General features: G+C 39.7%; 1 protein-coding gene across 1 annotated transcript; it reads right to left on the bottom strand.

Moving 5' to 3' along the window:
• Positions 1 to 272: 272 nt before the first annotated feature.
• Positions 273 to 23,964, bottom strand: LOC104495064 (procollagen-lysine,2-oxoglutarate 5-dioxygenase 2-like; the record flags this gene model as incomplete). Its single annotated transcript, XM_010137985.1, has 9 exons — positions 23,845 to 23,964; positions 22,258 to 22,394; positions 17,144 to 17,307; positions 16,504 to 16,616; positions 14,384 to 14,447; positions 13,579 to 13,676; positions 9,162 to 9,263; positions 1,283 to 1,408; positions 273 to 394 (listed from the first exon to the last, which is right to left on the bottom strand). Coding segments are annotated over exons 1-9 (1,046 nt in total), but the record flags the coding sequence as incomplete, so codon positions are not given.
• Between the last annotated feature and the right edge of the window lie 1,073 nt (positions 23,965 to 25,037).

Genomic DNA, 25,037 nt, shown 5'->3' with positions numbered 1-25,037 from the left:
TATTGTCTAGGCTTTCATTGGAAGTTACGACAGACTACCAAATTAGTCCCATCCAGAGAGATGTTTCCACAATGCCCAACAGCTTTTCCTACTAACTGCAAAACACTCAACAGTTCATATCTTATACCTAGATCTTGTTTTACCATATAACCTCTTGCTTTTGTATCTTAAGATGTAAGCTGTTAGTGTTTAAGATGCAAAATAACACACATAAAAGATGAAAAAATGTTAATGTATGCATCATTATAATAGATTTATAAATTAGAATTTACATTCCCATGTTCCGGGCTTCTGCTTGACTCAGATTTTCTTCAGGTCCAACAATTTTTATATTTCTGATAATGTTCTTGGCTTTTTCCCAGAATTTCTTGATGTGCTTTTCATGGTAAACCTCCTGTAATCACGTTAACATTGTTTATAGTGAATGAAAAGTACAAATTGCCATGAAATCATAAACATAGTGTCCAAGAACACATTGTATTCTATCCTAAACGAACAGATGGCAAACAGTATTTGAAGATATTCCAGTATATCCATCATTAAAACGAAGCTCTTCTGTCCAAAATTTTGGCAGAAGAATCCCACACATCAGCAGTTTAAACCAAAGCTGTATCTCCAGACCAACAATGCAAGATTCACAGACTGTTTACAGAATTTTTTTTCAGGATATTTATTTTACCATCTTTCATCTTACAACCTGAGTGGAACACGGGAATTTTTTATGCTACTCAGAATAACTGGAGAGAGAGAGAGCTGCCACCTGTACCCAGGCGGACAGTCACAGTCATTGTTTCTTCAAAACGTAGTCATAGTGGTTGTTTCTTTCATTTCTAGTTACCCTGCCTCTAATTTAAGAGATCTCAGCTGCATGCAATGTTTCCAACCCAGTGCCCTCATTTGTAGCTTTTGCCTACTACAGCTGACATTAAAATAACTAAAATACTGGGTAACATTTCCCCCCTCTATGACAAAACAGTTATTCTACTCTACTGTTTTATGTCAGTCAGGACTTCCCCCAGAAGCATACACTTTAAAATACAATTTTTTTCAATAGTAAAAGCAAGAGAATCTAAACAGACTTCAGTAAGCACTGCAAGAATTTCATTTAATTTGTGTGTTTTTTCCACTTCTGCATACTAAGCTCTGGAAGATTATCTCTTTCGATGAAGTTTAGCTACATACATACATACACACAGTCCGTATACACACTTCCTCTCTCACACTTTCATTCATAGCATAATTTCCAAAACTGAAGCTTTGCACAATAGTACTCCACACTTACATTATTATGAATGAAGATACTGAGTGTCTCCTTTGGGTAGTCCAGAGTCAACAGTCTGTCTAAGAATTTAGGTAGGAAAGGAGTGGGTTGCTCAATGAAAACGCCAATTTTTACTCTAGGATATTCCTAAAAAAAACAGAAAAAAGGAAAGATATTTCGACACAACCAATAAGAGTCGCCTCCTTTCTAAGATTACTTATATTAAAAAGCAACTAATGTCATGTCGTAGTAACTTAGGCCACACAGCTTTCAAACAATCAAATCAAACTAGCTCAAAAGGGCTATATGCCCTATTTTCACTACCTTCACTAGGTAAGGAAAAGAGTAAGGAAAGATAATGGATTTAATATTGCTAGAAAACTCCATGAATTCCAATAACAGAAACTGGAAGTAAAAAATAATGCATCATGGTTTTTAAAATTCTTACTTTAAAAAAAAGTAAATTAAAATGACAAAAAATATTACTTAAGGAAATATACCTACAACTGCTTGGCAAATGCATTCTTTCGAAGTAATATCCATATATATGTTACATATAGAAGAAAATATAGGGAAGACCAGTTTTTTAAAAGTAGTTAATAATTACCACAAAAGTATTCTATTCATCTGTACTTTAACCCAAAGACTGCAATACCCTTCCACACACTGACATGTGCTATTTCCTCCTGACCATTGTAAGGGGCCTCTGCATTATTTCCTTGCTCACTGATTTGATCAAAACCTTTGATGAACTAACTAGACCTTCTCCCCTTACATCCAAGAACACTGTATCCACCTTATTTTAATGCGAGTTCACAGCTGTTGAAAAGCGGTATTAATCCCTGTGTTGAATGTGCTTGATATAGAGATCATGACTTCTAAAACAAACCTAGACAATGCTTTTGTGTATTCCTAAAACACACAATAAGAAATTTAACCTTTAAAGGCCTCAACTCCTACACAAAGAAGTGCACAGATTACACAAAAGTTTTCTTCACCTCTAAAGCAGAGAGTTAGCATAACTGTCTAATTCACTACAAGGCTTGGAGAGAAACCTTACATGACCATACAAGGCTGCAAGTTAGCTTTCCTCAAGCAAGCCAACATCCATTTGAACAGTGTCTGGATAAATCATCAGCACATGCTGGGATTTTACAGCATCACCGTCTACATCAGATATCCAGAAACATACTGGCAAGTGCATCAGATCAGAAACACTATACCAATGTTTACCCTGACTACCTCCTAATCTCAGCTTCATCTGCAAATCTAATACATACTCATCAGACATTCTAGTAACTTCAAACAGCTAATGAAGACAAGTACACTGACGTATCTTGGAAAAAGCAACTGTGATATTCTGTGGCAATGACTCCACTGAGGCTGACGACATGGTTACCAGTACCACTGATAGTGAGCGATGAGGAAAGCCATGTGCGCCATCGGGCTTGTTAAACCAAACGTGAACATACGCTACCAATACTAGAACCGCTGCAATAATTTATTTTGCATATTTCTCTAATTCTAAGCCATATGCCCCTTATTCTCCAGAATAGAAAGACCACAAGGCACCAGCGGTGGGTGATACGGGTGCTTGACATTATGCAGATAATCTCTCTCCCTCCCATTAGGCTGACTTCTCTGCTGTTGAAAAAACATCTGATAAACCCAGGGAAGAGCTGAGTAAGATGCATGATATATTGTCCCAGATTGAGAATAGGTTCCATTCCCCACCTGTACTGATGAGTGCCTCCGCCATCAGAAGAAAGCATTCTTCTGTAAGGCTTGCTCGAGGGACACAGTACACACTATGAGGCACCCTGTGGTTTTTCCTGCATAACCATGGGGAAAACATCAGAAAATAGGATGGAAAACCTAGCTTGCTCTTACAAGCACGCATGCATGTTGCAAAGTAAAATGATCACAAAAGGGGACCCTTTCAAGAAAAGTGCTACATCAGTTTCCAGTGGGCAGCCCCACAGATGGCATAGATGGGCTTCAGAATCTTATTTAAGAGAGCTGAGTAACAGAGATGGAGGTCTTGTCCACATGAGCCGCTTGGACCCACATGTGAGTAATGGGGACTCTGTTCAGAATTAGAGGGACACTGCCTCCAGCAAAGAGGAGGAGAGGGACAACAGAGTTTATTGGACTGTAAGTCCAATCTCCTGGCACATCAGAACCACAGGAACATCAGGCTTTTGTGGACGCCGGTGCACAACACACCCCAGTGCTGTCAAACTAGAGGGACAGAATCCATTTCAATTTCTGGAGTGACGGGAGGATGCCAGGAACTCACTATAGCAAAAGCTGAAATGAGGCTGACTGGACATAAGTGCCAAAAGCACCATATTGTGACTGGCCCAGATGCCCTATGCATTCTGGTGAATGTTATCTCAAGCAAGGATATTTCAAGGACTGGGGGGAGGTACTGGTGGGCATTTGGCGTAGTAGTGATAGAGACAGAGGAAATTACCTGTCTACCTTGCCCAGTTTATAGCAGGACCCTTTTATTGTGGGACTGCTGAGCGTTAAGGAACAGAAGGTGCCAATCACTACACAACAGTGCATGGACAGCAACGCTGCACTAATTGAGGTTCCCTGACATCCAGAAGTCAGTACATCAACTGGAGAGTCATGGAGTGATCAGCAAGATACACTCACCTTTTAACAGTCGTGTTTGACTGGTGGAGCCTAATGGAGAGTGGAGACTGACAGTGGACTATTGTGGTCTGAATGATATCACACCAACACTGAATGCTGCCATGATGGACAGGTTAGAACTCCAGTACAAACTGGAGTCAAAGGCAGCCAAGTGATACACAACAACTGATACTGCTAATGCATTCTTCTCTATTCCTTTGGCACCAGAGTGCAGGCCACAGTTTTCTTTCACCTGGAATCAGTTGCCCCAGGAGTGGAAACATAGTCCCATGATTTGCCATGGACTGGTTCAGTCTACACTAGAAAAGGAGGGAGCTCCTGAACAACTGCAATACATTGATGACATCACTGTACGGGGTAATACAGTGGAAGAAGTTTTTGAGAAAGGGGAGGAAGTAATACGAATTATTCCAAATGCTGGTTTTCCCATCAAAAGAGGCAAGGTCAAGGGATCTCCACAAGAAATCCAGATTTTAGGAATTAAATTGCAAGATGGGTGTCACCAGATCCTGACAGATTTGATTAACAGCTATGTTTCCATGGATTAATAAAAAGGAGACACAAGTTTTCTTAGGCATTGTGAGTTTCTGGTGAATGCATATTCCAGACTACGGTCAGACTGTAAGCCCTCTCTATCGAGTGACTTGGAAAATGAACATTTTTATATGGGACCCAAGTAAAATCAGACCTTTGAACAAATCAAGCAAGGGACTGTTCATGCAGTAGCCCTTGGGCCAGATGTAAAAAATGTGCTCTTCACTGCAGCCAGGCTAACCAAGCCCTACCTGGATCCTCTAAGAAAAGGCACTAGGGGAGACTCGAGGCTGACTCCTAGGGTTTTGGAGTCGAGGATATAGAGCACTCAAGGCGCACTAAACTTCCACTGGAAAAGTTACTGGCAGCATACAAAGGAGATTGAGCTGCTTTGGAAGTAATAGGTACTAATGCGCATCTCCTCCAGGCACCCCACTTGCCGGTGTTGAACTGGCTGTTTAAAGGGAAGACTCCATCCACACACCATGCAACTGATGCTATGTGGAGTAAGTGGATCACAGTGATCACTCAGTGGGCTCAAGTAGGGAACCCCAATCACCCAGGAATTTTGGAAGTAATCATGGACTGGCCAGAAGGCAAAGATATTGGAATGCCACCAGAGTAAAAGGTAATGCATACTGAAGAGGCCCCACCATACAATAAACTATCAGAAAATGAGAAGCGATATGACTTGTTTAGTGATGGATCTTGCCGTATTGTAGGAAAATGGTGTAGGTGAAAAGCTGCTGTGTGGAGCCCCACATGATGAGTCACTGAAGCAGCTGAGGGTGAAGGTGAATTGAGTCACTTTGCAGCAGTAAAAGCCATCTGGCTGGCGGTAGATAATGCTGAGTGAGAGATATGTCCAGTACTTAATTTGTACACTAACTGATGGATGGCAGAAAATGCCTTTTTGGTGTAGTTAAAACAATGGAAGGAAAAATATTGGCAGCACAGAGGCAAACCCATTTGGGCTGCCAAGTTATGGCAAGATCAATTAAACAAGCTAGTGGTAAAGGTACGTCATGCAGATGCGCACATACCCAAGAGCTGGGCCACTAAGGAACATCCAAACAACCCGCTGGTGGACCAGGCTGCTGAAGAGTCTCAAGCAGACCTCGATCAGCAGTGTAAGGGTGAATTATTTTTGGTTTGGTGGGCCCATAATACAGGACATCAAGGCAGAGATGCAACATATAGATGGGGTCCTGACCAAGGAATAGACTTTACCACGGACACTATCACACAACTCATCCATAAATGTGAAACATGCACTGCTAAACAAGCCAAACAGTTAAAATCTGTGCGGTATGGAGGGTGTTGGTTTAAATATAAGTATGGAGAGGCCTGGCAAATTGACCTTTTCTCACTTCCTCAAATCTGCTGGGGTAAATGACATGTGCTTACTATGGTGGAAGCCACTACGGGATGGCTGGAAACATGTTGTGCTCCATGCCACTGCCCATAACAGTATTCAGGGACTCGTAAAGCAAATATTGCAGTGACGTGGCACCCCAGAAACAAGTGAGTAGGAGAACAGAACTCATTTTCAAAACAGCCTTGTAGATAGATACCTGGGCTAAAGAGCATGGCATTGATTGGATGTACCACATCCCCTCCAATGCACCAGCTACTGGTAAAGCTGATTGATGCAAAGGACTGCTGAAGACTGCACTCAAAGCAATGGGTGCTGGGACATTACAAGGTGGAACATTTAGCGAAAGCTACCCGGTTAGTTAACATCAGAGTACTCATCAATCCAGCTGGCCCTGCTCAGTTGGAATTGTTGCATACCGTAGAATGGGATAAAGTCCCCATGGTGCATGTAAGAAATATGTTGGAGAAAGTTGTCTGGGTTACTCCCGCCTCAAGGCAAGGCAAACCCATTTGTGGGGTTGCTTTTGCTCAAGGACCTAGGTGCACTTGGATGATAATGCAGGAGGATGGGAAAGTTAGATATGCACCTCAAGGAGATTTGATTTTGGGTGAGAACAGCCAGTAAATTGAGCTGTAGGATGCTAATACTGCTTGTTGCCATTTCTTTAGTTATTACAGTAAGAATCACCCAGATTAATGGAGAACAAACCTCAGCAACCAGTGCCCCAGGAATATTCCTGATATCAGCATCTTCATCACAGATCATGAACGTGGACCATACCAAATAAACCAGCTGCAAGCTCCAGATGCATGGCACATCTTCCTGCTGTGCCCAACTTCACCTGTCCAACAGATGGAATCCACAGTTTTGGACTAAATTAATTCAATGAACTTTTTGGAGAACTAACTTACGGACCAAGGGTCTACTACCTGTATGTAGATAAGTATCAAGAGACGGGAAGAACTGTAGTGTGTTGGGTGTGACATGAATGGTACGGGATAAGGGGTGGAATATTGTCCTGGTTTTGCTGAGACAGAATCACAGGCCAGCCACAGTCTGCAGGCCATTCGCAGTTTTGAGTCAGCCAGGGCAGCTGACCCAAGCTGGCTACAGGTGTATCCCATACCATAAATGTTACGCTCATTATAAAGAGGGAAGTTTCCTCAGGTCAGGGGGGCTTTCTGCTTGGGCTTCTCCTACTCCTCTTCCTTCTCCTGAGGACTGCTTTCCCGTTTCTTGTGACCATCATACATTTGCTGTGCTGAGTACAACTATATGTACTTTGTATTGGTATTATTGGCTGTTGTATTGTATTGGCTGCTTCATTTAATCTGTTTTTACTTCAGTCTGTGAGTCTCCCCTCCTTTTCCTGATCCTCCTTGACTGGGGAAGGGTCATTTGATGATAGAGCAACTGCTATACTTTAGCCTCTGTGTCTGATAGGGGCTAAATATAGAAAGACTCTTCTGCTTCTCCACCACAGACTCACCTACACCATCATGGCAATGACTCCACCCATCTCTGCATTGCATGCACCTACCCCTGACCTTCAGAGAAGGATGGATACCCTTCTGCCTGTGTTATTTCAGCTCCTTGTTCTACAGTGAAGCTTATCTGTTTTGTACTGCTAAAGTCAAGGTCTGTAGTAATCTCAGCCCAAAGCTCTGAATCCACAACACCTAAGCTCATGAAGTCCAGGACCCATTCATGTCAGAATTCATCTAAAGGAACTCAAAGCCCAAAGAATAGTTGGTATCAACAGGTCTGATTCTCTACTTGCCTATAAGAACAAGCAAAATCCACAAAAGATGGGAGTGTATCAATGCAGAAAGTTAAATAAAACAATATGGGAAGAATTATTAGGGCCACACAGCTGGTATTGCTCTTTTCGCTGAAGATTTAAATGGCAACCAGCCAGGCCTGAACAGAAAGCATGTTCAGAAAATGAAATACTGATTGTACTTAGAAATGTCTGGAATAAACACTTCCACTGAAGCTAAGGAAAAGTGTTGTTATTTCTGCTGGCAGAGTTCATGAAGTATGAAGTCCAAAGAATGAATTACAGAAAAGACAACACATTCCAAGTAGATGTATATAAACTCGAGGAAGCTATCCAGTAAATCATTGCAATTTAATTCCCATTACTGGCTTTAAGATTTAACTGCTTCCCAAACACGTTTTAATTACCAACACTATTAGGAAAAATTTAGAAACTTCTTTTCCTCAGGTAAACTTCATGTGAGTGCAAACGCTATTTCAGTAGAATACCATTCAAATATTGTCTCTTCAAAGCAAAATAAAAATTAAAAAAAATTAAAAGAATCTGAAAGTTATTACAATTCCAACGTAACTTTTTAAATTTATATTCCAGCTCATAACCTACTTGTTGTCCAGAAATTCTTTCACTTTGTCCTTTTATTATAAAGATAACAAGCCACCTTCAAGCAGGAGCTACCTTCAACGTGACCTTCTAAGACATGTTCTCATTAAAATCTTCAATACAGAACAGAAATGAAACAGCTGCTGGAAACAGCTTTTTAAGAATAATAAGAATGCTCTTTAAGTACAAGCCTTACATTTCACATGGTAGATCATGTATTTACTCTGCTTAAAATTTACTGAGTACAAGCTGAAATATTCATAAAGACATTGGAGGTGTTCATGCTTGGGGCCAGAGCCAAAATAAGTTTCCAAATATTGGATATACATACATGCCATGTGTACATATATGTTCGTCCTATAAGAATTCTGGATTGAACTGATATTAAATCTTAATTACATCAGATTTATTCTATACAGGAACACACTTGCATATACAATTCTGCATTCACGTATCATCCCTTTCAAGGTAAAGCAATTTTTGCTACTTCTATCTCAGAAAATTGTAACCGCTACAGTCAAATATTAACCTCTACTTGTAACAAATTTTTAAACTGATGCATATCAAGGTTTTTGTACATCTACAGTTAGAAACCTGAAACATCTAAAGAGCTTTTCTAGCCCCAAAATTCTAATTATTCACTTGAATATTGCATGATTCACACACCCTCAGTGAACAGAGGTAAGGATCTGGAGGGCTTTTGAGAATGGGATCTTCAGTAATATTGGGGAAAACTATATAAAATGCATATATAAAAACATTTCTAAAAGTACTGAAATTTTCAGTAAATTAAAATTCCACATTTACAGCTTCATATACTGAAAAAATGTTCTGAGGTGGCTACAAAACACACTATCACATACTGAAGCCATTTTGCCTCAGAAATCACTATACACTATCAGGTGCATTCAGAAGGGCTTTGTTCTAGTAAAAAGTATTCTTACCGTTACTGTTGACAGGTCTAGTAAGTCTAAATCACAAATACTGCAACCAGTTTCCCGTGTCCAAGCATTAGGAATATAGTTTCCCAAATAATTCAAGTGAATCTGGTAAATAAATGAACAATTAGATTAATGAAAGGTGCATGCAAATGGTGATTTGTACCTTTTCAAAAACGCAGGCTTACTAATTGAATCTCTTACACCTAAAAGGTAATTGACAGTTTTATTTTTTAATTTTAATATTAAAAAAACCAAACAAATGCAAAAAAATCAGCTGGTAAAAGCTTTTCCTTCTTTCTATTTACAAAACAGAGATTATGTTTTCCTAGCGTCTCTATTTATTGATTCAGTTAAACCAATAATTTGTTAAATAACTACCAACTAAATGCTTGTATGACTTCCAAGACACAGACAATAGATCATTCAGCACCCAAAACCTGCTAGGTATAATGTCAAGACAAAAAAAAAAAATTACAGTTAATTTGTTAAATAACTACCAACTAAATGCTTGTATGACTTCCAAGACACAGACAATAGATCATTCAGCACCCAAAACCTGCTAGGTATAATGTCAAGACAAAAAAAAAAAAATTACAGTTTCATTCTTTTCCCAAATCTGAAAATCATCAACACTTTACGCAAAATGCAAAGAGTAACCCTATGAAAAATGCATAGAAAATGTAGATGATAAATGCCCAGATGATGTACTTGTGATAAGCTATGCCAAGATTCAGAGGCCAGCCAGAGGCATACATTTTCAGGTGGCATTTAGGATCCTAACACAACTCAAATTGTCACTGAAAGCAGTCCTGGCTAACCAGGGAGGCACCAATCGACTGGATGTTAGCCAATGCGACACCCATCTACAAGAGGAGCCAGGAGGAGGACCCAGGAGCTACAGGTCTGTCAGTCTGACCTTGGTGCCAGGGAAAGCCATGGAGCAGGTCATCCTGAGCGTCATCATGCAGCATGTACAGGACAATCACAATGATCAGGCCCAGTCAGCAGGGGTTTATGAAAGGCAGCTCCTGCTTGACTAACCTGAACTCCTATGGCAAGATGATCAACTTAGTGGACAATGGAAGGGCTGTGGATGTTTCTACTTGGACTTTAGTAAAGCCTTTGACACCGTCTCCCACAGCATTCTGAAGAAACTGGCTGCTCATGGCTTGGATGGGTGTCCTCTTACCTGGATAAAATCTGACTGGATGGCCAGGCCATGGTAGTGAATGGAGTTCAATCCAGTTGGTGGCCAGTCACAAGTGTATTCCCCATGGCTCAATGTTGGGGCCTGTTCTCTCCAATCAATGATATGGATGAGGGGATTGAGTGCATCCTCAGTAAGTTTGCAGATGACACTAATTTGGGTGGGTGTGTCAATCTGCTTGAAGGTTGGGAGGCTCTACAGAAGGGTCTAGACAGGCTGAATTGATGGACCAAGGCCAATTGTATGAGGTTCAATAAGGCCAAGTGGCAAGTCCTGTGCTTGGGTCACGACAACCCCCCACAACGTTACAGGCTTGGGGAGGAGTGGCTGGAAAGCTGCCCATCAGAAAACGACCTAAGGGTGCTGGCTGACAGCTGGCTGAATATGAGCCAGCAGTGTGCCCAGGTGGCCAAGACCACGAACGGCTTCCTGGCTTGTATCAGCAATAGTGTGGCCAGCACGACCAGGACAGTGACTGTCCCCCTGGACTTAGCACTGGTGAGGCCACACCTTCAATATTGTGTCCAGTTTTGGGCCTCTCACTTCAAGAAGGACAGCAAGGTATTGAAGTGTGTTCAGAGAAGGGCAAAAAAGCTGATGAAGGGTTTAGAGAGCAAGTCCTACGAGAAGCAGCTGAACAACCCCCCACACCGTTACAGGCTTGGGGAGGAGTGGCTGGAAAGCTGCCCATCAGAAAACGACCTAAGGGTGCTGGCTGACAGCTGGCTGAATATGAGCCAGCAGTGTGCCCAGGTGGCCAAGACCACGAACGGCTTCCTGGCTTGTATCAGCAATAGTGTGGCCAGCACGACCAGGACAGTGACTGTCCCCCTGGACTTAGCACTGGTGAGGCCACACCTTCAATATTGTGTCCAGTTTTGGGCCTCTCACTTCAAGAAGGACAGCAAGGTATTGAAGTGTGTTCAGAGAAGGGCAAAAAAGCTGATGAAGGGTTTAGAGAGCAAGTCCTACGAGAAGCAGCTGAGAGAACCGGGGTTGTTTAGCCTGGAGAAGAGGAGGCTCAGGGGAGACTTTATCACTCTCTGCAACTGCCTGAAAGGAGGTTGTAGCAAGGCTGAGGTCAGTCTCTTCACCCACGTAACAAGCAAGAAGACAAGAGGAAACAGCCTCAAGCTGCACCAGGGGAGGTTTAGGTTGGATATTAGGAAAAATTTCTTTACAGAGAGGGTTGTAAAGCATTGGAACAGGCTGCCCAGGGAGGTGGTGGAGTTCCCATCCCTGGAAGTGTTTAAAAGACGTGTAGATGTGGCATTGAGTGACATGGTTTATGGATGCTGTCAGTGCAGGGTGAATAGTTAGACTTGATGATCTTAAAGGTCTCTTCTAACTCAATGATTCGGTGAACAAAATATGTACTACCAGTCTGGGCTGCCCTGTCCTTTGGATTCCACAGGAAATTTGTGCAGAACTTCACTCTTCTCTACTGCCATTTGCAACGGTTAAGGGATCGCTTATGCCATGGGAAGTCTGCCTGAGGGAAGGCTGCTATTCATTTCTGCTCTTCTGCCCTCATAAAAAAACTGGAAGGATAGAAAATTATTTTGCATAAAACCACACTTCAGTCCAACACTCACTCAGCATTTTATAATATTTTGGATGTTTGTTTATGCATATTGAAAATCATTCTAGACACATTATAAATAGAATTGTTTGAACTTGATTTCAGAAATGTACAATAAAGTCTACAAAAATGAGTATTTCACAACAAAGCCACTGCACTTGAGGGGGAAAAAAAAGAAAAATACTACATGTCAGGATAATTTGGAAGACATTTCAAAAAAGTATCTCTGACTGATGGTTTTTACTAATCTGCAAATTGAAGAGATTAAATACCAAACAGAAGGTTCTTATAAACAAACAAAAAAAACCTTTTACTATTTGGAGTTAATCCTAGGTATTACTTTCATGCTACTTTATTTACTAACTACTGAAAACTTTTTCCAACCCTACTATACTGTAGTCCTCTTAATTTCATTCTGCTTAGAACAGGAGAAGCACACATTGACAAAGTGATGTATCGCAAGAGTTTCCTCTTTGTTTTTACAACTACATCACTACATGCAGAGACTGAGTTTTGTTTAATGTGGCACTGAGTTATGTCACGGATTAGTATAAGGAGTTCCAGCCTAAACTGCTTGCCCAACTGTGAAATACAGTACCTTTCTTTTCATTGGCAAAGTGTCAGCAAAGCCAGTGATAATAGATACTTTAGGATTTGAGGCAAAAACATCTGTAGCTACAGGGAAGAAATTGGTCATATATTTCACCACTACTGAGTAGTTATAAGCCAAACAGATAACAGCATCACTAATTCCAAAGTCACAGGAACATAAAATGAGTTTCAAACTTTATGTCATCCTCTTGGGAGGCATTTTTATGAAAATACGGAGCTACAGTAAGGAACATGTATTCAGAAGAACTTAGAAAGAAGCCATACCCAACCCTTCAGCCAACAGAGGCTATTAAAAATTATACATCTCTCTACTTCTTTGCTATATAACACACCAAGAAAAATTAAAAAAAGCAACTGCCACATGACCACAAGGCAGCCATTTCTCCAGGAGAAACTGTGCCAGGTCCTCTGAACCACTGAATCCTTACACATGGACAGAATCTGCCAAAACAGCTATTTCACAGGACAGACAGTGCTCTGCCATGAACCCAAAGCTCATGAGCTGGCAGGCAGTGGTCAATGACACTGAAGATGCAACAACAAAAGCCAGCTGTCCATGTGTACACACATACGTATATATGGTTTTGTTTATATACAAATTTTTTTTGTATACACACCAAGGTCTGCAGTAGCATCGGATGTGTTACTAGTTTGTATCCCAGCCTGCGACTTTTCATTAGATTTTTTCCCCCCTGAAAATCTACTATTCTGATTACTGTTTAATAACCAGACAGACATTCCTCACTGGCTTCAAGAACTGTTCTGCTAATACCCCATGTTACAATGAATTTGGGAGAAGAATGAGCAGTTTCAGCAGCAATATCAAGTTACAGTGACAGTAGAATAACATGATGGAGAGAGCTATTAGAACGAGGTTTTTATCTTCACAATTCTTATTAACATAAATTGGAAATGAGCAGTGGTGGTGTGCTATGACTGTTTCAGATGCTTCTACTGTTATTTTTGCCTCTGTAACAACTGCCATCTTTGCACAAAAACAAAACCAAACTGTCACTCACTTTAGTTGGACCATTTCCATGAACAGTGATCGGTAACGTGTCATACACTGAATTCCTTGCTCTTACTCTTCCTTCTTCAAATTTCAAGAGGACTTCATCTGCAAATCAACACAGATCATACAGTAGTAACGGTTTATAAATAAAAGCTAAACTTTCAGAGTTCTTTAACTTCTTCTGGATACAATACACCTTGTTGTTGACATCACTGTCAATGATACTTATTTAGATGATTTTGTACATTTTTTAAACTAGATCTTAAATTCTAAGCTCTTTATGCTAAACAAGGCTACATCAGATTTCAATTTGCCATGAGCAGCCTTCAGTTTTTGAAAAAAATCTGCTTCAAAAATAAATCTAATTTTGTGCAAATGCTATTTAGAGAGAAAATACGGTTATTTCACATATGATCTGACTATAAAAAATTGTTCAATAACTGGAGGTGGAAGGTAAGAGAGGAAGTTTGCATAGATGCCATTTTTCAATTAAAGTGATAGTTTAATAAAGAAAATTTTACATTATTCCATTATTCCATTTCATATGTACAGCCATTTGCTTAGGAACATGGTTCTTAACTTTGTGTTTATTGCTAACTTCAGTTACTGAAAACTATTTTCTGTATTTTAAATCAAATATTTTATGAACGAGAGAAATCAATTAATACTAAATGCAAAAGATCTGTTAATCAGTTTACTCATCCAAATGTTTCTCTAAAACAAGCATATGTTTAAGGAACAATATTCATGGTTAAGCAAAGAAAGTGTTAGTAACAGTTAACAAAACACAGCATGCAGATCAACACACTTACCAACAGCTCCATTTAGGGTCTGGAAAATTGAACATTTATGGTCCAAAGTAATGTTAATGTGTTCCTGAAATAAAAGTACCAAAGACGTCAAGGCATTCTAAAAGCCAGTGTCTTTACACTAAAGTTGCTCTTATACTGCAGTGGCAGCAAGTAATCAGGCAACACTAAGTCCTCAGCTCTTAGATTTTCTTAATTTTATATTTAATTCTTAAAAAGTCTTAATTAGATTAAATAAAATAATTTAATTAAATTAAAATTCTTAGGTTTATATTATTTTTTCTATATTCCTGATTTGTGCAGCTGTATAGCAAACAGTTTTATATATGCAAAATCTTTACCTAAACTTAAAGGATAAAGGTCATAACACTTTGAAGAAACTACAGTTTGGCACCATAAGCCAAAGAAAATTTGTGTCTTATCTTAAATAATAAAAAAAATAAAATTAACAAGTCTTGGCCAACAACAAAACTGACTGTGTTTCACAATGTCAAAAATACAAAAGCCAAATTTAAGTATCATGTCAGAATAGAAAACACCAGCGGTTTTAAAACTACTGGTGCTGCCTTATTAAACCTACCTAGATTCTTAAAGTACCATGTTTTGAAGCTTTAACTTGTTGATCAAAGTATGTAACCTTTAAAACACACTTAAAAACCCTTATAGAGATAGCATACTCTGGTTTCAGACTTCCAAGATTTTGCTACACAGACTGGACGTTACCATACAGAGAATTAGTGCTAAAGTATAGTGCAGTATCCCAAGCTGAGCACCATGGAGGAGTCTTGAGTCACAGTGCAGAGGCACATTTTTTTTGTCTAGAAGACAATCTGTACAGACAGCTAATTGTATTACTTCTGACTTTGGTGCAGAGTCAGCTTTAATGTCTCTACATCCTGTCCTTTCCACTGCATATCTAGCATCTGACTTAACTTGCATAAAATCAATTTAAACATTAAGGGCTGGAAGGAACATCCTATGAGGAGTGGCTACGGACTTTAGGATTGTCTAGTCTGGAGAAAAGGAGGCTGGGGGGCAACATCATTGCTCTTCTACAGTTTCCTGAGAAGGGAAAGTGGAGAGGAAAAAGCAGATGTCTCCTCCCCGGTATTCAGTGATAGGACACGTGCAAAGCTGCACTAGGGGAAGTTTAGACTGGACATTAGGAAGTACTAAGAGGGTAGGGAAGTACTAGGAACAGGCTTCCTAGAGATGCGGTTGGCACTCCATGCCTGTCAAGCGTTTAAGTGGTATTTGGACAATGCCCTTAAATAGCATGCCTTAACTTTTGGTCAGCTCCATGTTGGTCAGGAAACTGGACTAGATCATCACTGTAGGTCCCTTCCACCTGTAATATTTTATTCTGTTCTATTTTTCTATCTGTGTCATGCCTGATGTTTCAGGCATATCTTAATGGGAAAAACATGTATCTATTTCAGAAACTTCACATCTGCCTTAAGCATACAAATGCTCAAAATCAACTTCAGAATTCTGCAATAGCAACTTCTAAAAGTTTTTAGCATCAATACATCATTAACTTTCCTTAGCCCTCTTCCTCCAGCATCAGAGCCAAGCCTCTGACATCTATCGAGCTTTAATGGTGCTACTCAGCAGAGAACTTTAAGCTAGGGCATGGAGACTTCTTCACCAAAAATTGATGGTGCAGCTTTATTAAATGTATATGCACAGAAAGCTGAATAGTCAGAGGCAGCTGCAGGCAGAATCTGAAATGGCAGCAAGCCAAAATATAAAACACTGGATCAGCAAGTAGTTCAGTGACACCCTGGAAAAAAGCCACATTCTCTGACCATCAAACTGCCAAGTGTATGGGACCCTCATTGAGACGAATGTGCCCAATCATATACCTCAGAGCTATTATTTCTAACAACGAAGTACAACCTGCCTGGATCTTCAGAGAGCCTGAAATAATATATCAAGTCATGACCCTTTGGAAGCCTGTTCATCACTCCAACAGTAGGAATCTCTGGGGGACAAACACAACTGTCAGCATGGCACTCAGGAATAAAGAAACAGCATTCCTTTTATTTTTATCTCCTGATGTTTTGTGAGGAGCAGCATGTTATATCAAGCAGAAAGAAATGAGAAAGTCAGTCACTACCTACCCTTGCCAATGGGTCAACATAGATTTTGGTGTAAAACAGCTGGTCATCATCATTATCCTGCAGATTCCATTGCTGCACAATACGGTTTATATAGGGAGCATAGCCAATAAATCCTGCAATAACATACACACATAAGTTATTCCCATTAAAAGCACTACACTGTCAATGTTGTCCACCAGTTAGGGACTTCATTCTGACTATCAGTTGCCAGCAAAGGAGAGTTATGAAATTCATATTACTTGGCTCAAAATACAGTGATATGTACCAGTTCTGTTTTAAAGAGTTTGTAATTAAGAGTTATTTTTCTACTAATGCTATTTTAAGGGAAAAAAGAGGAAATAAAGATCTGTTTAGGATGGTCCTGAGAACTCCAAAGCATGAGATTAAACCACTACTGTTCCCAAGAATCTCACCTGTGGAAAAAGTTTCATTTTTGTCAATCACTTCTTACTGGCAGAGAAGCCTCAATCTAATGCTGCCAGAACTACAAAGAAAATTCAGCTCAAAACTGGCAAATCTAGTCCTCAATTTTAAACTTGGGGAAATCAGGAACAGTTGCACATACAAATACACAAAACAGATAACAGAAGTGAGTCATGTTTAAGTTCAGGATTTAAAATGTTTAATGAATCACACTTGCCTCCTGAGTTCAGGAATCTTTTTCCACTCCGGACAACAGGATACTTGTCAGCTAGCCTTTTATCTGGCCAAATTAGTCCATCTGCTGCGAACACCACTTTATGATTAGTTTCCTTAAATTTCTTTAGCAGTTCTTCAGGGCCCCCTGCAAAGATAACATCATAGCTGGAAATAAAGAAAAGACATCCATTAGATGTGTTTAATTTTAATATTTCTGTGTTCAAAATAACAAGTGATCAGACTATTCAAATTTTAAAAATAATATGGACAGCCCTTTTATTCTTAAAAATGATTCTTTAAATCATATTTTTCCACCTTGTAAAAGTCCTATACCCTTCTAGGAGAATTAATTCTATTTATCTAATACAGCTTCCCCTTCTATTTACACTTTTCTTTTTAACTTTCCACATTTTGTAAATTCTTCTTTCATTCAGAATTTGTCTATCCAAAATTGATTTTAACATTTCATGAATTTTGAGTAAAAAAAATGTTTTTTTCCCTTTAGAAATGTGTTTATGTGTTTAAGAACAACAACAAAGTAAATGAAAACTTAGCAGATACAGTAAAGTAAGACTGAAAGATGAATTGTCTCTCACTGGGAAATTCTATATTATTTCGTCTTTTCTTATTCCACACATCTACCTTTTGTAACTGAAAATCATCAGCCCTAATATAGGGCAAAGGAACGGTACAGCTATCAAAAAAATCAAAAGGTCTAACGCTGACCAAGATATTTGTTCTTGCAAAGTTTTTGCTGAGCTAAGAAGGACAGCTTTACCCCCACCAGCAGCACACAGAACTTTCCACATCGTGATGAATGACCCAGCAAGAGTACCAATAGATCAAGCACCACTGACTTCTGGTACTTCTTTATTACAGTTTTGAAATTATTTAAAACAGCTTTTCTTCAAAGGGGATTTCAAACAATTGGCCTAAGAGAACTGAACAACAGCTGGCTTACAAATGCAAAAGATTTCCACCACAGAGCAAAACTTGAACCCTGGAGAGGAAGTGTGTTATGTAGTCTATATAGAGTAAGATGGTTCGTGAAAACTCTCACTGTTTTGTTTTTCTGTAACTTTGGCAGAAGATTGTATGAAAAAAATACTGTACATTTTGGAGCCTTCCCAGTTTTGCAAAAACTGCCTGCTTCTGCCCAAATATACAGGAATACACTTCTCTCCCTTTTCCATTCAATTGCTGTAGCTCAATTCAAAGCCAGAATGAGCCTGAAGAACAAGAAAGAAAAAGGAGACAAGTTGGAGACAGACAGACAGACAAAAAAAAAAAAAAAAAAATTTTTTTTAGGGGTTTAATTTAAAACTAAAGGGAAAGAACAAGAAAGAAAAAGGAGACAAGTTGGAGACAGACAGACAGACAAAAAAAAAAAAAAAAGAGATTTGTCTGAGGGTTTAACTTAATAGCTAATGGCAGGCTGTGTTTCTTGTCTTTGATCAGGTTAGTGCTGCTGATGCAATGACTTACAGCTGCAGGAAGGAACCAAACAACCCTGGAACACTGCTTCCAAGGACTCTCATTCTGTAAAAGAAAGCCAAGCTGACCAACATGCTGGGCTAGCCACAAGCTCTGCTTGTGAAAAGGATATGCTACTTAATACAGCACAGTTTATAATACAAAGCACAGGCCAGAACTGCTAATCTGCATTACCAATTATTATAAACTTTACTTGTTAGTGGATATCATGCAGGAGTATCAATCCAACATGGACCTACATTTTCCACTAATTTTCATGGCTCTGTTTTGTCAAGAGGTGACTCACTGCCACCACACCTCCTCCCAGAGAGGACCTGTTCCAGCCCTCTTCCCCTTGGTGCCAGCCTCCTCATCAGCTGCTTTATGAAGCTCCTGCTTTTCTCTCTAGGCAACAGGAACCTTCTAGAGTCAGACTAAAACCTATAAATCTATCAATATGCCTTGCTTACCTGCTACGTCAGATTATGTTCAGTCTATCCAGCACTCAACTCCTACTGTAAAGGAAGATTCACCTCAGGTCTACACCACTAAGACCATCACAAAAAAAGTCCCAAGACTACCCTTGACAGATGATTCTGTCATATGACTTAAACAGGGAAGAAAATGCGTGTATATACTAGAAAAAGCAATTTGCCTTGGCAAGCTGGTAAAGCTCAGATAGTCTTTTACTTATTCTTCATAAATCCTTTTGATTAAGTAGAAAGCAGTAAGAAAAAAAAAATACCACACCCCAGAAAGTTTCCACAACTCCATTCCCATTTCCTGAAGCTCCCAGATGGCAGATGTTTGGGGCTGGAATCCACTCATCCCTTCTCTTTTGCAGCAGCAAAGGATCCCAGCTATGCAAACAGCGTTTCCAAAAACACAGGGAAATGGCAACTGTGGCTCGAGTCCTCTGAATTGAGCATGCTATTTTTGGATCCACAACATTTATAACAAAAAAGACTTGTTACTATTGGAGATGCGGGTTAAAAACACAAATGAGAGAGGTCTTACCAGTAATCAGCAATTCATATCCTGCATCTCCTATCATTTAACTTGACTGTTCAGCCACACGACCGTTTTGTCATTTACACCCTATCCCTACGAGAATTACACCTTAACCATTGAGACTTGTAGAAAATGTAATCATCCCTTAATTTCTGATAACAGTTTAAAAAAATCTCAAAACTAAAAACCCCAAGAGGCTTCAAAAGTCTTCCACAATACAAATAAATGGCTGTGGGAGTTCTGAATGAGCAGTCACAGCATCAACCATTTTATCCAGTCTATACTTGCCATTAGCCAGTTCAACCTGAAATGGTCCAAAGTTAACGAATAGTTCGCACTTGCAAAGCCAAGCCTAATTTAAATACCATTCTGTGTGCAGGCAAAGTGTCTTGCTACCTGCACCTAGACACAAGCTGCTCACAGAAATTCAAACTAGAATTGTGAGCTACGTAAAAAACTGCTCTAAACAAAAAAGCAAGAACTATGCCTGTTAAGTAAACAGTTCACTAGAAATTGCCTAGTTACAGTAAGTAAACCAGACATTTCCTTTCCCCACCCCCAAGACAAATATTCCAAATGCTTAAAAATGAATATAACAAAAAACGCCTAAAAGAGAAAAGAAGTTCACTGTATTTGTCTTTTCCAAACTTACTGCTACATTGATCAACATTTAAACTGCAAACCAGAATCCCTGGAAATAAAAAAGCTCATTAGAATTAAAATACAATGCTAGAATCAGCAAACTTTTTTTCTCCTACCCAGAATCAGTTCCTCCAGCTTTAAATCAATATGTAGATGAGATTATGGACCTCAAGAAATTGGGAGGTCTTAAATGCAGTGCTTTTTCATGGCAAGAAAGATTATGGCATCTGCACTTCGACACACATGGTCTCTTCTGTACTATCTCATCCATGCCAGCAGACAACCTGCGCCTTGAGAGAAAAAATTCTCTTGGAGAAGAAATCGAGCTACACCCAATTCTGGTAACAAATTTGCATATTTTATCATATTGTAATGAATCAAGCTAATAAATTTGAAAACAAAGAAATTTGATGGAAGTAGGAAACATTTGGCAAACTATTGACTCATCTGAGCATTTAGTAAAAAACAAAACAATCTCCCAAATTAAGCTGAAAAAGGTTCAGTTATTGCATGGTCAGTAGGACAACACTATGAACAAACATGTATTTACTTTTTAGAAAGATACTTTTTCCACTTACTGAATGCAAAACTGATCAAGTCATTAAGAAAAGAATTCAAAACCTGAATGGTTAACTCCAAACTCTATGTTACTTTTACTGTCAATTAAGCATATAAAGAAAATATTTGGCATAACAAGTTATCCTTACAAAGCTTGTTCATAAATTGGTTAAGATTATTTAGGCATTGGCTATCTATCTATCTTCTACTTCTCACAAGAGGTAGAAATAAAACAGGAAACTGAGTAGCATCTTGAAATCTGCTGTCAGCTTAGTGGGCTACTTCAGCTTGCCTAAACTCTTAACTTACGCAAAAAAATAAAAGGAACTTTCCAGTAAATACCACTGTCAAAGCATTTTCTCTCCTGTGATGTCTGCTGTGCAAACCCTGCTGAATCTCTACCTTGCTAAAATTCTTCAGCTATCTAATTTTAAAAAATAAATAAATAAAGCAGGTTAAAATCTGAAAGAAAATTCTGGAGCAGACATTCCAACATGACACGGTAACAGCAGCGTGAACCCATGCACAAACCTCTCCAAGCTTGCACTCAGCTACCTGCCCAAGGCTGCCTGTCTGCAACCTATGTCTGATTCAAGACTTGGTTCTGTCCTTTAGAGCTGAGACTCCACTCTGGTTAATGCTAGCATGGAAGAGATTGCTGGTTGCTGTGAGCTGGATTCTTAGCAGCTCTGACTGTGTCCTTGTCACATGAGCAGAGGAAGAGGAGGGGGGGAAAAAAAGCAGAAGGAAGCAAGAGAAGTGGAATTTGTGCAGGTCTGAGCTCCCTGTTCTCTGGGCCCAGACTCCAGTGAGAATGTTCAAGCATAGCTGTGCTCTGAGCTATAATCTGGCGTCTGCAGCAGCACCGTCTCTCCATCCTTCCATCACACAGTCAGCACAGGCACCAGGAACATGCCCAGCACCAAGCCTCGTTGCAGTCCTTTGATGCGTAAAAGTATTTATTCTGCCACGTGCTTTCCTCAGAGGCCCATTTTCCAGCTTTCTCCATATTGTTATTACTTCATGGAACAAGATCATGCACTGGTCCCCACTGGCTGCTTTATTTTTGGACCTGCTTTTGCTCCTCCCCCATTCCACGCTCTCAGCCCACAACCACGTCTGCTCTCACCACAGCTGAGCAGAGAGAGGACAACGAATGCTTACCAAAAAGCCTGTCACCTCCCAATAACCTTTTTTTTTTACCGCCTCAAGGCAACTATGAACAACTCCTACATCTGTAAATCTGTTAAAAAAGTAACAATTGCTCCAAAAGCAATGTACTATTTTTATGAATAGAGAAAAATGGAAGCAAACTCTCTCAAATAAACAGCAAGGGGGAAAAGCAGCATGCAGCTTTCAGCATGTCACAGCAGCTACTTTTGCATGCCCACCCAGGCTAAAATGTAAAGGCAACAAGCCTGGTTTGCTCACCATTCAACAAACATTACAACCAAGTCCTCTTGATCAGCACAGCTTGCCATGGCTTCTTTCAACAGCCGAACTTTCTGCCCTCCACCAATAGAGCTTGGCAGCTCACCACTTTTCCACTCTTCACCTCTTCCAAGTACCTGGAATAAGAAAAAAACTCTTTTGCTAGTACCCCAAAATAAGAGGCTTTTTACTGAAAACAGATGCTAAAGCAGAAGCGACACATTAAAGCATAGTAAGCCAGCAATTTCAGCGTCGTAATTTTTCCATGTCTGAAGCAGCATTCAGCACAATGACATCACTGCAAAACCATGAGAGACATTTCTTAACCAAATAAAAATCGGGCAATTGCCTGCTACCACCATTTATTCAAATGTGAGCCCTTCAAGGAAAAAAAAAAGAAAAAAGCTAATAATGGTTTCAAAATCTGTATTAGAAAAGCATTCTGAATGAAACCTTTAAAACTCAGTATAATCACTTTAGTAACAGTAAGCGTAAGAGAGCTTGGTGGATCGCGATATTACTACTACAAACTGTGAGCTCTAATCTTTCTGAAATCCTTGCAGAACACTCTTCTACAAAGAAAGGATAGGTTCCCCAATATATAGCTGGCTGCTAAAATCAGCTAAACAAAACTCTCCTGCCAAGTACTATAGCGAATTACATCTCAAAAAAAAAAAGAAAAAACCCTTAAACTCTTTGTAGGTTTTGAACATAATGGTTTTTTAACCTATAAAATGTGGAAGAACTACACTGCATGATGTTTTGGACAAATCTGCAAATCTAACAAATGTATACAGAGCTCAGGCTTTTCAGGTGCTTTAATACAGCATTATCCTATCAGGAAAGGTTCTCTCAGTCTTCCAAGTTCAGGGGTAGAAGTCAAACTTCACAGACCCAAGTAATTTCCTGTATAGTGTAGACACTGTGGTAAGTAAGCAGAAAAATTTCATATCACCATGTGAATTCCTGGATTTTTCTCTTGCAGACCATGTTTGTGGGGAAAGTTTAGGAGGTGGTTAGTGCCTTCCCTTTTTCCCAAGGTCACACAGAGGCCAACCTCAATATGTGACATATGGAGATGTGGAGCAAGGCAGAAAAGGCTGGCAAGAATGACAGAAACATTTTGTCCTCTTAGAGAACTACTAGTTCCTGGGAAACACAGTGAAATGTTCAGTTGTGACCCTCCCTCCTTCCCCACAGCAGGGATCCAGCCTTGTTTAAGGAAGAAGGAGACATCCAAAGCCTTCCAAGTGCAGTGCAGCTTCCAGAAGCATTCATATAAACAAAATTAGCCACGTTGAAAAGCAAGGCGATACGATAAATCGTGACAGAACCAGGAAGTGACTGAGGAACACTGACTACAATAGCTACTAATCTGTAAAACAGTACCTAAGGCAGAGGAAGAAGGACCTTCCCATGGTTGTTCAGAGGGGGACCAGCAGGTGAGCAAGAGGGAGAGCAGCAGGGCCACATCCAAGCTCTGTAATTGCTTTACTTTATCCCAGCATGCAGGGAAGCTAATGCAATTTCAGTTACTATTGCACTGTTCCTGTCTTAAAGGCTGTATAGTATGAATATATACAGTACCTTTACTGTGTAGCTGAAGTGCTTTGCAGTTTGCATGAAACGGTGAAAGCCATCGGTTTCTTTAGTTGCTACAGTAAAAACTAGTAGTTTATCTGAGGGATAAAAAGAAGGAACATGCATTAACGTTTTTGAGCCGCAGTTTATAACAAAAAAAAAAAAATGCACTGAACAGCACTGGATCAGGAGGCTTTATGACTTGCCTGCATCTCATTCAAAAAGACAAAGCACATACTCTGTCATATCACAGGCATGAGCTGTTATCAAACAAGAACTGCTGTGGACAAGGGTGCTGTATTTAAAATTATCCTTAGGAAGAGGAAGCAAAGAAATCTATCTACTCTGTAAAATAACTAGCTCGAGACATGAAAACAAAGCTAGTATTACTAGTATGACTACTGGACAGGAAGAAATCTTCAAAACAAAAATAACTTATTACTTTTCAGTCTGAGCTAATCCTGTGACCTCTTATCAGAGGACTGAGTGGTTCCAGAGAACTCCATCCAACCTCAATAAGTGCCCTGAAAGCAAGTGCTTCATATTCTTCATGAAAATGGGAAAAAAACAACCATGGGAACCATGTCCCACACCAGGCAGTGCTTAATGCTTTTATGTCCTTGGGCAGAGACAAAACAGCAAGGGTTTTGTTTGAATTTAAAAAAAAAATCAGCTCTGTAAATTATACCAGTGCTAATTTTGCCCTCTTACTGCATGGAGGCTAAAGATCATGCAACCAATATTCTTCTCATATCCCAGGACTCTTCACACAGTTCAAACAAGCCATGAATTGCCACTGATCAGCTTCCCAATTAAACTACTAAACATTGAGCACCCTATGCAATATGCTGCATAATTCAAAGCTATGAGAAAGCCAGTATCCCTATCCAACATCAAGTATTTAATCAGACCACACTGCAGTTCCACTGTCTCGGCTGAGGTTAAACAATAGCTGCACTCTAAATAGAGCCTTGAGACCAATCCTTACAAGAAAGTAAAATTCCTATTAATCCTTCAGCCTTGTCCACCACCACAGACTTAGGAGCGCTCAGACACCCGAGATGTCATCCTGAGTATATTCAAATGAATCACCGCTTGCCATTAGGTTTTATTTAACCAGCAAAATTAACACAGAAGATGATGATATGCTTCCCACTTCGTAGAAGAAATGCATCTTGCAAGTTACTCGTGATGCTCTA

Source organism: Buceros rhinoceros, unplaced genomic scaffold, assembly GCF_000710305.1.
Source record: "Buceros rhinoceros silvestris isolate BGI_N320 unplaced genomic scaffold, ASM71030v1 scaffold9636, whole genome shotgun sequence".
Classification (NCBI taxonomy): Eukaryota; Metazoa; Chordata; class Aves; order Bucerotiformes; family Bucerotidae; genus Buceros; species Buceros rhinoceros.
This window is presented reverse-complemented; position numbering and strand designations above follow the sequence as displayed.